The sequence below is a fragment of the Mirounga leonina genome, unplaced genomic scaffold, assembly GCF_011800145.1.
Source record: "Mirounga leonina isolate KUSES-001 unplaced genomic scaffold, KU_Mleo_1.0 Mir_101664, whole genome shotgun sequence".
In the NCBI taxonomy this organism is placed as follows: Eukaryota; Metazoa; Chordata; class Mammalia; order Carnivora; family Phocidae; genus Mirounga; species Mirounga leonina.
In genome coordinates this window covers 10,250,559-10,264,954 of record NW_023270175.1, presented here as the reverse complement: position 1 = coordinate 10,264,954, position 14,396 = coordinate 10,250,559, and the positions used below count along the sequence as shown (strand labels likewise).

The following is a 14,396-nucleotide window of genomic DNA, read 5'->3' as shown; positions in this document are numbered from 1 at the left end:
AAGAAAATATTCTCTTGAGGGTACACAGCCCAAAGGATTTTAAGGAGTTAGTTTGATCCCCGCCCCCAATCAAAAGGTGGCAACAAGAAAGACACTAAAACCAACCCTTTTTGCAGAAAGCTGCTGTTCATTTACCTTTAAATATTTAATGAGCTCCCCCGGAACCTCTTTCGAGCCTGACAGAATCAGCTGGCAATGATGGAAGAATTTGTGCACATGGAGATCCTGAAAAACAGATGGACACGGCCATATGAAATGTGATTCCTCACCCTCAGACGCAGGCTCTCTAGCGCTCCTTCTGCCCTCATCTTGCAAACCTACCCACCAGGGTCTCCAAAGCACCCAGCCCCGGCTGCTGCAGGTACCAACATCTGTGTCCGCGTCCCTTAGTCCCCTGGACCATCACACAAAGCAGCAGAACCAGGCAAAGTGAGCATGTGCCTAAGCATACCGGGCAAGCCACAGTTTTTGCGTGACTAGTCAAACCTTCGTTTAATTCCTTTTTTGACAGGTGTAGCCTCTGAAGTTGGGCTGCTTCTACATTTTTAATGAAATGAGTAGGAATAGAGGTCTGGACTGACAGACGAAGGAAAGGGAGCAGTAGGGAGCTACCAGACAAGTCTCAGGCATTCAATGTTCAACTTACCATGGCACTTGGCTGGCGAGTGTCCAGCTGGCCTATATGGAATCTATATATCATACGCAGGCTCTGTGGACAGTGCGTACCGTATCGGGAACTGGGATAATAAGATTTGGATTTTAACCTGCTTCTTCTAATTAGTATCTGTGTGACCTTGGGTCAGTCATCTAACCCGACCAAGTTTCGGTTTCTCCATCCATGGAATGGTGAAGTGGGCAGGGGGGCCACACCAAGGAACGTGGACTGCCTCTTGTCCATCGGTGATTTTTTGAATGGTCGCTTGAGCCTTCCAACAGACATCTGACTCTAACTGCATGGCTGATAAGGCTAAGAGTAAACTGTACTAGTCATCCATGATCCACTGACTTCAAATTTCTGGGTTTGACTCCGGTCTAACGGTGAGAAAAACATCAGACAAATTCCAACAGAAGGGCAGCCTACCCAATATCACTACTCATGAAGATGGACAAGGTCATCAAAAACAATGAATGTCTGAGAACTTGTCACAGCCAAGAGGAGCCTAAGAAGATGGAACAACTACATGTAATATGCTATCCTGGATAGAATCGTGGAACAGAAAAATATCATTAATAGGTAAAAACTAAGGAAATCTGAGTAAATACAAACCTTAGTCATTGATTATGTATCACTACTGGTTCATTAATTATAACAAACGTGTCATACTAATGAATGTAAGGGGTTAATAACAGGGAAACTAGGTGGGGCGCCTCAGTGGATCAGTTCGTTGAGCGTCTGCCTTCGGCTCAGGTCACGATCTCAGGGTCCTGGGATCGAGCCCTGGGTCGGGCTCCCCGCTCAGTGGGGAGCCTGCTTCTCCCTCTGCCCTCTGTCCCTCCCCCGGCTTGTGCTCTCTCTCTCTAAAATAAATAAATAAAATCTTTTTAAAAAATAACAGGGAAACAAGGTACAGGGTATATGGGAATTCTCTGTATTGTCCTATTTTTCTGTAAATCCCAAACTGTTCCAAAAACTAAAATTTATTTTTTTAAAGAGGTGATAAGGGCCTCCACAATCCTTTCAGACTTTTGTGAGGCTTGAATCCATTAATGGGAACAAAGGGATTCGGGGATTTGAAAGGGATTATAAAATCTGAGTTACTGCTATTAAGAATGATGTTATTACTAATGAGAAAGCCTTTGAGGTCACAATCTCTCTAAAGCCGCAGGAATCAAATATAGTCTATTCTAAACAAGAAATAGAATTGGGGGCACCCGGCTGGCGCAGTTGGAAGAGCATGCGACGCTTGACCTCGGGGTCGTGAGTTCAAGCCCCATGCTGGGTGTGGAGATTACTCAAAAATAAACAAACTTAAAGACTCAAATATCAAAATTGACAAAATTCACATGATGCAACTTACTTGAGTATAAATCGTAGACTCTAAGTGGCTTTTAATCTTCAACAAAGGCTTTGCACCGTCTACCCACTTAATATCCACATTAGATTGCTGTGGACGGAAAATAGATAGGAGTTTCTATAACATACCTATGAATAGATGAGCAACACATGACACCTTTACACATTTCAACTTTTTCCCTTTTTTTTTTTTAACCCCAGAAACAAATGTGTTTGTGTCACACATAGGGAACTATTGGAGACAATAACCTGCCTTGAGAATAAACGGCTCCTAGATCATTTTCAATTTCCAGTGCTTTGCCGGCTGAACTTTCATAAAGTACAATAAAAATGAATTACTAAATAAATGCATTTTTAACAACGATGCACAAAATCCAAGCCTCAGCTTGTAAAACTGTTATTAGAATAACAGACACGAGGGGTGCCTGGCTGGCTCAGTCAGAAGAGCATGCGGACTCTTGGTCTCAGGGTCGTGAGTTCGAGCCCCGCGTTGGGTGGAGGGATTACTTAAAAATAAAATCTTTAAAAAAAAAAAAAAAAAGAATCAACAGACATGAGGTAACTTGGTCAAACTGCTCTCCAAAGTTTTCCAGCGCTCACTTTCCATACTTAGCTTTCTCGTGGACCGGTCCTCAGACCGGACTTTGTGAAGCTATCCACCAGAAGAGCGAATTCTACTTTTTAAACGTTTCATCGTGATCCCTTCAACAAACGCAGTGATTTTCCTACCCTTCTTGATTCTGCATCATTCAGATTCAAGTAGCCTGGAGGAAGATTGGCGGAAACTGGCAGCTGCTGCTCAAATGTAATGATTCTACCATCCTTCAGCAAAGGTACCCAGGCAAAGCCAACTGCCAAGACAATAATCAACCATGAGAGATGAAACTGCAAGTGCAATTAGCTACACAGATCTCTGAATGCTGGGGAACAGGGCGGGGTGGCAATGTTTCCAGGGGTCTGTATGGGGGAGTCCACGCGGGTGGGCATCTGAATCCTGGGGAAGGAACAATGCATTTGGATGGCTTCCTAATCACAGCCTGGCCACTAATGAGTTCTCTACTCAACTTCCTGGACTATAAATTGGGAACGACACATAGTCTTTCCGCCTACTAGTTACTGAGAGACCAAAGAGAGATAATACAGGAGAATACTTAAAAAAATTTTAAAGTGCATCAGTACCATTATCTTTACCCTTTGGGGGATGAATTGTGGTAGACTTATTTTTTAAAAGAGTCAGAGCTCCCTCATCCATCCCTAGTGAGAGCACAGAGTCTCGGGTCTGGGACAATCTCAGCCAGCAATCAGCATGTTGCAGATTTTCTTTCAGCAACCCGACGGTGAGGGACTATGAAAAATTAAGGTCACAAGTCAAGGTCACAGCCCATATTCATACAAGGCAGTGTTCAGCTGGGCAGGTTTTCCTGATTACAGAAGGACGAGGTGTAGTAGCAGAATGCAGACGGGCCATAGTGTTTACGACTCGAATCCACTGAGAGATTTCCCCCCGTCTCTGTATTTCCTAAAAGTTCTGCTCAAAAGAGCCTCTTGGATTTCTATTAGAAAACTCATCATGTTCCAGCTAAAAAAGCCTGAGCCATCTGTATTCCTCAGGTTGAGTAGTGTCATTATTTCCATTATAGAGCTTACTCTGGACTTCAAGTGTTTGTATCTCAGCTGTAAAAAAAGCTTGCTCGGGACCAAGGTTTGGCACATGAGCGAGGATGTTGGCTGGAGAGCCCTTTTTGAAAGCCACTGCCTTCTGATTCTTGAAAATTCTTTGCGTGAGTGTGTATGTTTATACTGCGAACACAGAAGTCAACACAAATCTGGTTAGAATGTTTTCATGCACGTGTTTAATTTGGCAAATGCTTTAATTCTTCAAAGAAGACAAATATGTTGCTTTCTCTAAGGAGACTAAATGGCTTTCTCAGACTCCGAAACACGTCTGAAGGGCATCTTTACTAGCACAACTTCAGAAATCGTTTACCCAGGGCGCCTGGGTGGCTCAGTGGGTTAAGCGACTGCCTTCGGCTCAGGTCATGATCCTGGAGTCCCGGGATCGAGTCCCGCATCGGGCTCCCTGCTCGGCAGGGAGCCTGCTTCTCCCTCTGACCCTCCCCCCTCTCATGTGCTCTCTCTCTCTCTCATTCTCTCTGTCTCAAATAAATAAATAAAATCTTAAAAAAAAAAAAAAAAAGAAATGGTTTACCCAGAGCTCTTCTCTTATAAAGAGCAGAGGAAAGTAACGTGAGCACGGGAACCATTCGAAAGGACTCTGTCAGAGTAGTCAACTGAAAAAGCAGACACATGACCGAAGGTTTCCAGTCCAGAAAAATAGGAAAATCTATTTCTTGTTCTTGGTTGAAATTTTTCCCCACAGACATGTTTATTGAGATAGAATTCAGATACCATACAGTTCGTCTATTTAAAAGTGCACCCTTCAACAGTTTTTAGCATATTCACAAAGCTGGGCATCCACTGCTACGATCTAATTCCAGAACTCTTCCATCACACCACAAAAGAACCTCCACACCCCTTAGAAGTCACTCCCTATTTCTCCTTTCCCCCAGTCCCTGGCAACTGCTAGTCTACTTTCTGTCTCTATGGAATTGCTTAGGCAACATTTTTGCACTATGAATTAATCAGAGCGTGGCCAAGGGTGTCTCTCAGTCAAAACTCATACAGAGCACTTGGAAGCTGAGAAGGTACAGTGTCGAGCACACGCCATCTGGCTCAGGGATGTGAAGCCACTTAAGGATGGACAGTTCAAAGCGAAGAGTGGCCCACGGAATAACCATCTTGTGCTCCACCGAGCCCTTTGCCCCCTTCAGTCTAGGATTTAAATAAGGAAAGAGTAATGTGTCCTTTAGGACGTGCACGGTCTTGAGTTCCTATTGTTCTGCCAGATTTCTTCTCAACCCTCGCGGTCCCTTGCCCTGAACAAACTGCAATTCCTGTGGAGACAGAGAACAGGACCACACGATCCATAAGGGCAACTTTCTACTACTTCAGTCTGGCTGCCTGGCGGGCTTCACTCAGATGTCTCACCGGCACCTCAAACTCAACATCAGTCCAAAACCTATGATTCCCCACTACCCTGTGATTTTGCTACTTGCAAGTTCCTTCTTTCCAGTGTTGAAGCTTCACTGCTAACTCTGAATTCTCTCTCTAGTTACCAACCATTTGTCAGACCCGATATATTCTTCTTCTGCAGTCCCTTTCTCTCCATCCCCTGGCTACTGCCGTAGGGTGGCCCCCTTTCCCCCTGGACCTCTGAAGTAACCCCTAACTGGCGTTTCTTCCTTCTTTCTCACTCCAACGCCCTCCGCCATCTCATCGCTGCCTGCGGAAGAGCTCTTACCGGTGTTTACAGCCCTTCGATAGTTCCATGCTGGTGACAGAATACAGTCAAATCCACAGCCTGGCATTCAAGGCTTTCCATGATCTGGTGCCTCCTTTTCAACCTTACGTCCTGTTGATTCCCCTCCCAACACCTGGTGCTATGGTCCTACTGAACTTACGCGTGGTTCCCTGTCCATATCCCTCAACACTCGGCCTCTGGACAAGCTCTTCCGTTATCCTGGAATCTACCTTCCTGCCATCACTGCATTGTCAAACTCTACTTAGCCCGTTTAAGGCCTCACCCCAAACCCCATCTCCTCCTGGGAGCCTTCCCAGATTCCCAGCCACTTGTCCCTCCAACCAGTCGAAGTAATAACTCACTCTTCCCGGAGATTATACAGCACCGCTTTCTTGGTAGCTACTACTTTCTGTCTTGTCTGATGGTTGTCTTATAGATCTCGTTTCCCCTGCTAGACCATAGGCTCACTGAAGATGAGATCTATGTTTGAGTCTCCACTGTATTCTCCTTAGTACTTATCATAATGTCTCATACATAAGAAATATGCAGACTTATTTGGTGAATGAATGAATGCAGGAATGAATGAATGAATGAATGAATGAATTTCAGACTGATCCAGGCTAGCTTGGATCTGAATCCCAGGGCCTCCTGACATTTATCTAGTGGCGGTGACACACACAATGTTTATAGGGCTTCTGTGTTCTCCTAAAGGATGCTTCCCACTGGTTTATCTAAAGCTTTGCTGGATGGGACCAGGACTGGCCCTTCACTACTAGCGTTTATTCCGATTCATTAAATCTGTTCTGTTCTCACTAGAACCAGGTGGGTCCCCAATCTCCCTCAGGCTCAAATATACCCCTGGGCTCTGGGCTTACTTCCTACTTCCTTAGCGAGACAGACTGGAAAGTTCTGGTTGCTGGGCCATTCTACTTAAAAGAAATGATGGTCGGGGCGCCTGGGTGGCTCAGTCATTAAGCGTCTGCCTTCGGCTCAGGTCTTGATCCCAGGGTCCTGGGATCGGGCCCCACATCAGGCTCCCTGCTCGGCGGGAAGCCTGCTTCTCCTTCTCCCACTCCCCGCTGCTTGTGTTCCCTCTCTCACTGTCTCTCTCTCGTCAAATAAATAAATAAAATCTTTAAAAAAAAAAAAGAAATGATGGTCAAATGAACCTATAATTCATCTTTCACCAGTGAACTTTTTAACTCAGAAATGTACATTTTGGTGAGGGGAAGAAGTGGTTTGCAGCTTGAGGAAAAGAGGTTACATTCTAGACAATTCCATCTCAAATAGCTGTAGAAAGAGACTTTGAAAGAGTACACGTACCTGGAGTTTCAACTGTGTCTTGCTTTTTGGTTGTTCCCTTTGTATTAATTTCACAACTCACATGATAAAAAGTAAAAAGCAAATGATGTTTTTGATGCAGGTGAATGGGAAGCTCGATTTTAATCTGAAATGACAGCAAAATCACACATCGCATTTTGTTTTGTTTTCATTGTCAAGCTGGACAGTCAGACCTTTAGTTCAATTTCATCATACTTTTCCAATGACATATTTTTTCTCAACAACAAGCCAAGTCCTCAAGTAATAGGTATCATTTAAATATACTCTAAAGGCTTTTCCAGTCAGTTTCAATTTGACAACAATAGTCTCCTGGGTAGTGAGGGCTGATTTATGACTTGTGCTGGAGAGTCCAGTGGATTCTCCTGGATGCAACTTTGCAGCAGGATTTTCTAAAACACTGGATCAAAACCACAGCCTCACAGCCCAGAGATACTATGTAACTCGATCTGAGTCAGTGAATGCAATCCATCTAAAATGTGTACTGAGTTTGAAAGGTTTCTTTTTTCTAAACTGTTGCTTTCCTTTGCATGGAAAAAAAAAAATTAAGCTTTGCAAATAAATGTGCAAAAAGTCACTATGGTATTATGGTATCCACCAATTACAGTTCATATAAATATCTTTTGAAGGAAAACACAAGATTACTCTTGAATAAAGAAATAAAAATCGTCACCCTTGGCACATGAATTTAATCCTAGAAATTAACACTTCAGTACAAGCATCTCAAGTGATTTTCCAATCAGGACCCAACCAAATGTCTTTACCGCCTCCTGGAAGTATATAAGAGACACATCACAGATTTAATTGATTGGACACGTGTGCATACACCTGCACAAAAACACATGCAATCTCTCTCAATCTCTCGCTGTCTTGGTCAATAGAGACTGAAACGACTGAAAAACCTGTTTCTTTCGGGCGCCCTAAAAATAATGCGGATTACTTGCTAAACGATCGAGTTTTCTGGAGTGACTGGTGTCGATGAGAGAGGGGGACATATTAAAACAGCTTGGTGCTGGACATCTGGCCTCATCATCATTCACGCAAGGCAGGGTTTTGGTGTTAGAACTAATTTCTGTTGTAGGTATATTTCACCACAGAACACGCCTATTCATAGCAGCCAGACCATCTGGGTATCTAATGCTCTGCTGCACATAAATATGGGCACACTCTCTCTCTGGGGGGCAAAACCGCAAGGCACCGCTATGCTCCTCCCCATCCCCCACACCACCAAGAGCATTGGATGGAGAAAGGGAGGAGGCCTCAAGCTGGGGTGCAAAGCCTCCTGACGACAGCAGGTGGACCTGGGGAAAAATCGTGACAGCAGGGGGGATGGTGACAGACAAAGAGCCCTGAGAAGCAGAAAGAGCAAAGTTGCGGCCTGGGATGCATATCCAGGTTCCTGGAGACACTGAGGAATCAAAAGCAGTCTGCAGATTTGGCTAAGCCAGGGACACGCCAACTGGAGGAGGCTGGGACAGAGACACTAAGAGAGACACTGGCAAGTACAGAGAGATGCAGAGAAGAAGAAGGAAAGAGAGGCAGAGGCAGGGCCCGAGAGGTAGACTGGGGTGGAGGGGAGCATGGAGCTTGCGAGACACTCCCCTTCGTCTACACTGCACTGACGCATTAGAGCACCCAGTGGGGTTCTGGCGGCCCCCACGTGCTGCTGCGTCTCTCAAAGCATTTCACTTACAGAGCGGCTGCGCCCCCAGCCCCATGCAAAACCGCAGGAAGAAAGATCTAGAAGGGCCTTCAGAACATCTCTTCTGAATTTCTTCTTTGAAGGCTGAGGAAATGGGAGACTTGGGAAAGGGGAAGTGGCTTGCTCAAGATCACAGAGCCAGTTGTCAAGGCGAGGCTAGAATCCTAGCTCTCGTCTCACGTTTGTTCCCTACGTGGTTACCTCTTGCCGGAGCCCCTTCCCTTTGTGGGCACATTCCACCGTCATCAAAGGGCATCGAGCCCTTCGCCTTGGTGTGACGCTTTCTATTTTCACGGGACAAAATGTTCAGGGATTGCAAGGGCAGAGAAAATGATGGAGATGAAGAGAAAAAGAAGAGCCACCGCCATGTTTTACGAACATCGGAAAAATGCCTTCTCACCTCATCATAGAACTCTGGATTTTGGTTGTGATGCGAGACAACAGCATAAGCATTTGTGGTAAAAACAGACCCGGCGGGTTTTCCGTAAATACACTGCAAAAGAAGGAAACGGAGTCACCCATCTCGGTGAAGGCCTTTAAATATAACGCAATGGAACCACACATGGTTGGAGGCATCTGTGAGCCCAAGGCCATGGCCAAGCCCACCAGGCTCTCACCGTGAGCTTGTAAATTCTGAATCATTTACAGTCACTCCAGCTACCACCCCAGACATCGCGGAACTTGGCTGCATGGATGCTTCTGAATTTCTGGTCATCAAAAAAAAAAAAAGCACTCCCCAATTAGTTGACAGCAAGAAGTCAAACATGGCTAATCATTTGGAAAGGGAACATTCTGAAACCAGATTTGGAAAGCTTACTTCTCTCGTGCTATTTGCCTTTCTTGAGAAGCTCCCCGCCAGGCAGTTAGCAACATTTGCTGGATGCTCCTTGGGCGGTGGGCAAGGTGAGGAGCTAAAACTCGCGCACACAGCAGACACATTCCCAGCCTAAAGGGATTAAAAACTGAACGTCTACTAAGCTACAGACAAGCTTACTGTTCGCTCACTTTATGAGCCCTGTTTTAAAATTCACTGGCTTTCTGTGAGACCCATAAAATAAATGCGAGGCTTTCTATGGTTCCATGAAAAGATCCGATTGCATTTCTGGTGTGAGTTTTGCACTTCCACAGGCCCAATAAGCTCAAGGATAAATATGGAGTCAGCATGCCAAGGTACTAATTGCCTCACCCTGTTACTTCAGAGCCAGCCTCTAGGCCAGCTAAGAAATGAAAATCAGAACTCCATGTGAATGCATCGCCAATTCTCCTTAAATACGGTTCTGGAGGCAATTTGCAGGAACTGCAGAGGGATAACCTAAGAATCTTTAAGGGTACAAAAGGACATTGCATGGGGGAGAAGGAAGAGTCATTCTCATCTCCAGGGAGGGGGGAATCAGAGAAAATACACCTAATTTGAGCCAGCTAATTCTTAGGTTTCTCGGGTGGTGGGGGGGAAGAACACCAAAAATCCCAAAACAACGAAACACCTCTTTTCTGAGGTAGGGGTTATTAAACATTCAATGACTTAGTCAGGGGCTTCCAGGCTTTTTCCCCAGGAGGTCTGAATGGAGGACTGGCTGTCCATCTGTCTGATTTAGGCTCAAGCTAGAGAAGTAGGGGGCCAGATAAACAAATTGTGACGGCTAGGTGCTCTCGGAACTTCTCTTTCAGGCCTCTGTTTAATGCGCTCAAGAGTGAAAAGATAAAGGCGCTGTGACGTGAGAGGTATTTAAGGATTCCTCTGTCGGAGAATACTGAGATTCTGCTTTGCCTCCACCACGAATCCAAGTCTGGAGGCACCATTTGGACACTGCCAGGGGAGAAGTCCTATCTCAGATCAAAGCAGTCATGCTGTGCTTCTGTTAGCTCAAAGCCTGTTCAGGTTTCAAGGAGAAAGGAGTTTATGGTCCCCTGATGATACCATTAGAAACTATCAGGTCATAGGAGAAAATGACCTTGTGATGGCACATCAGAGCAATGCAAAATCAAAGAGGAGCAAAAGCAAAACGCTGGTATATGAAGCTGACCCATTTTTAAAGCTACACACCCTCCTACCTCATTTGGTTATTTTTAAAATATTTAATCCTCACAGTTAACGTGTAAGAGTAGAAAAGGCAGTTTTACCTTCATCACTCGAGTACATTTTCTTTGTGGAGCTCAGAGAAATCAAACTTAGCCTATGAAACTACCAAGTACCAAAATCTTTATCTTTTTTTTTTAAGATTTTATTTATTTATTTATTTGAGAGAGAGCATGCGCACACAATCAGGGGGAGGGGCAGAGGGAGAGGGAGAAGCAGGCTCCTCGCTGAGCAGGGAGCCCGATGTGGGGCTCCATCCCAGGACCCTGGGATCATGACCTGAGCTGAAGGCAGACGCTTAATGACTGAGCCACCCGCGGGGCTCAGTCCCAGAACCCTGGGATCATGACCTGAGCCGAAGGCAGACACCCAACCCACTGAGCCACCCAGGCGCCCCCAAAATATTTATCTTTACATTAAAAGTGTATGCTTATCAAGATCATAAACAAACCTTTAGAGCGCTAGCGTCGCTTTCATCTGAATCCCGGAATTCCACACAGACCGCAATGTTCCTTGCCTAAAAATGATTAATCACTCAAAATGAGTCCTAAAACCAGAAAATTATAAATAGCATTTTATACCCCAAAATGTATAGTTTACACTGCTTACCTTGGCAAATGTTTTCTGGCTATCGTATTTTAATTGCAAGGGATATACATACAGATGGTTTTTGTAAATAGTAAATGGATAACAGTATTTTGTCATTTCTGGAACAAACTCTTCGACCTCCACAGTAATATTTTGACAATTCTTTTCGAAAGGCTTCAGGGGCACATATGATGAAGTAATACAATCTATACCAGAGGAAAAAAAACAGGCAAAGATAATACAATCTAGCAATCACGAACACATTCCTGCCTTTATAAAAATATACGTGGACCGCGTTCTCAAAGAGTGATTTAACAAACAGAATTCTTAGTGATTGACAAAAAAGTCATACAACCATTTTAAGCACCTAGAAGGACAAAATGGCGTAGCCTGGTACTGATTTTAGTAGAACCATCCAAACCAGACATGATTGCTAGCTCGTTCTCAATGTAGAATGATTTGCCAAATATAACACATCATAATTTTGACAAATTTAAACTCTGCAAAGAACTCCATTACATTTTTCCTCCTGTGGCTGCAATTTAGCTTTCACTGCAAATTTTTATTGGTATCGGGGAACTAACAGTAAATGTATGCCTCCAATTAGCTCGTGGATAGTCACTCTGAAAAAAGTTAACTTGGTGCAGGTGCAATGTTCACCTAGGAAAAACGGGAGGCCTTTGGAAATGACAGATCTTAGGATGTGTTACAAATAATAAATTCATTACTCCTGAAGGTGAAAAACACAAAGGTTCGGAGAAGTGTGGTGGCCAGGGTTACTGAAGTACCATGGGACTAGAGGTGATTCATATACCAAAGGAGCTCTAACGTTGCTTGTCCTTGCTGCACTGTGGTTTTGATGGAGCGGGAAGACCCAGGAAGAGTTACACCTGAGCACACAGTGTTTTCTGTTGGGTTCGGTTTTCTCCGATTATTTTTTTTTAAGATTTTATTTATTTATTTGACAGAGAGAGACACAGCGAGAGAGGGAACACAAGCAGGGGGAGTGGGAGAGGGAGAAGCAGGCTTTCCTGCTGAGCAGGGAGTCCGATGCGGGGCTCGATCCCAGGACCCTGGGATCATGACCTGAGCCGAAGGCAGTCGCTTAACGACTGAGCCATCCAGGCGCCCCGGTTTTCTCCAATTATTATAGTGATACTTACAATAGAATATCTGGAGATAGAGAGTAAAGGCACACAGAAACAAGTGATCGCTCCACTATCCAGAGATAACTACTGTTAGTATTTTGGCATATTTTCTTCTTATCTCCTTTCAGTGCCTGTTTTATATAATAATATTCAAATCCTACTGTATATATATATAGAACTTGATCCTGGGCTGGGTTTTTTTTTGTTGTTGTTTTTGTTTTTGGCATTTGATCTAATGTTTTATTCTGTGAACTCTTTATAAACATCATTTTTCACGGCTGCATAAAGTTTCCTGTTGTACCGTCATGCCTTAACCACACCGATGGTGTTAGATTCTTAGGTTGTTTCCAATCTCCCTCCAAAATAAACAACACAGAAAAGAGCACCTTTATGCATAAACTCCTGTCTACATTCCAAATTATTTCTTTAGGGAAAAATAATCCATTCTACTCTTAGGTGTTTTGGAGTTTAAGTTGGATGCCACTCCCCTGCTTATGATCCTTTAGTGACCTCTTATTGCACATGGAATAAAATCCAACCCTTTAAAGAGTTACCATGGTCTATACAATTTCCTGCAGACCTTCTCCTGCTTCATTCCCATCTTCATTATTCCCATCACACACCACACTGGCTTCCTTTCTGCTCCTATGAACCAAGCTTGCTCCTGCCTCACGGTCATTCAGTATGCACCACCCTCAGTCTGGAATGTACCGTCTCCAACCACCATGTGCTGGCTCCTTCTCGCTCTTCAGTTCCTGAGCTGGAGCAAGGCCACCCTTGGCCACCCTTTTTAAAGCAGCCCACCCCAATCACCAACTCGAATCGCTCATTTGTCTTCTTATTTACTGTCCGTCACTCCTTCTAGACTTTAATCTCCATAATTGCAGAGTTTATTCAGTGAATGAACGGATAGAGAGAAGCTCGAATCAAAATGCCTTAGTTATGAACATCTATGAACATCAATTACCACATCGTGTTCCTACTCCTAGCCAGCAGTAGATGGTTTCACTTTAAACATGTTTGTAAATGCGACAGAGAAGCAAAAGCATCTTGCTACTTTAATTTCCATTAGTGGCATTATTATGAAGATTTGAACATTTTTCAAGTTTTTATTAGCCACTCCATTTTATTTCCTGCAAAGTGTCTTTTCTGTCTTCTGTCCATTCTTCTGAGATTTTAGATTCTTGTCTTTAGAGAGGAAAAGAAACTCTCCTTTTTGGATCCCTTGATGGGATTTATCCAAGGCAAAAAGCAGCAGAAACTGACTAGGGAACACTCACAACAGGATAGTATATATGAAACAGCATCTGATAAAATCAACTTAATACTCTTCCTAATTTGAAACTATTCACCATGTGTACTGGATTGAATAGTGTCCCCCCAAAATTCACAGCCACCAGAACCTCAGAATTGACTATTTTTGGAAATAGGGTCTTTGCAGGGGCACCTGGCTGGTTCAGTTGGAAACAGGGTCTTTGCAGATGTAAATGGTTAAGATGAGGTCATACTGGTTTAGGGTGGGCCCTAAATCCAATGACTGGTGAGTCTTCCTTAGAGCACTGAAAGGGAACACAGCCCTGCTGATACCTTGATCTTGACTTCTAGCTTCCAGAACCATGAGAGAATGAATCTGTCATCCTAAGCCACCCAGTTTGTAGGAATTTCTTACACAGCCCTAGGAACTTTATACACCATGTAAACCTCAAGAAATGTATTAAAAAGATGAAAATTTGAGATTCAAACATAGCCCTTTAAGGTTTATTTGTAACACGTGAATTCTTACTTGATAAATCCACAGGAACACATTCTACTGTGATGTTGAGCTGCCCAGGAATAATCTGCAATTTGGTCTTCTCTGGCCTAGGTGTAAAATAAGAAATATTTTATACTTAAAATTTATGATTACTGAATGCACTGGCTTCCAAATGCTTCCAAATCCAAAAATGCTCCAAAGCATTCAGTTTCTCCCATGCATGACTCACATTCATCATTTCAAGAAATTATAATTCATCTATTTTACTGATTTACTACAGTAACACACTTACTTCTTGTATTCTGAGAGCAACTTGAGAATGTCTTCATTTGAAAGCTTGCTACTGTCTTGTTTATACAAAGGAGAAAATCTCCCATCCAGATCCAGAGAACCTTGAGTATCTTTGAAAATGGGT

The 14,396-nt window shown here is 43.8% G+C and overlaps 1 protein-coding gene across 5 annotated transcripts in view; it reads right to left on the bottom strand.

The window, feature by feature from the left end:
- Positions 1–14,396, bottom strand: part of DOCK11 (dedicator of cytokinesis 11) — a 186,686-nt gene that overhangs the window by 85,434 nt on the left and 86,856 nt on the right. For all 5 annotated transcript variants that reach the window (XM_035007699.1, XM_035007720.1, XM_035007708.1 and 2 more), the window contains 9 exons: positions 14,274–14,396; positions 14,012–14,088; positions 11,102–11,286; positions 10,944–11,009; positions 8,816–8,908; positions 6,699–6,822; positions 2,744–2,865; positions 2,019–2,105; positions 136–225 (listed from right to left, as the gene is read on the bottom strand). In XM_035007699.1, the coding sequence (XP_034863590.1) occupies positions 136–225; positions 2,019–2,105; positions 2,744–2,865; positions 6,699–6,822; positions 8,816–8,908; positions 10,944–11,009; positions 11,102–11,286; positions 14,012–14,088; positions 14,274–14,396 (967 nt within the window). The remainder of the gene's footprint in view (positions 1–135; positions 226–2,018; positions 2,106–2,743; positions 2,866–6,698; positions 6,823–8,815; positions 8,909–10,943; positions 11,010–11,101; positions 11,287–14,011; positions 14,089–14,273) is intronic.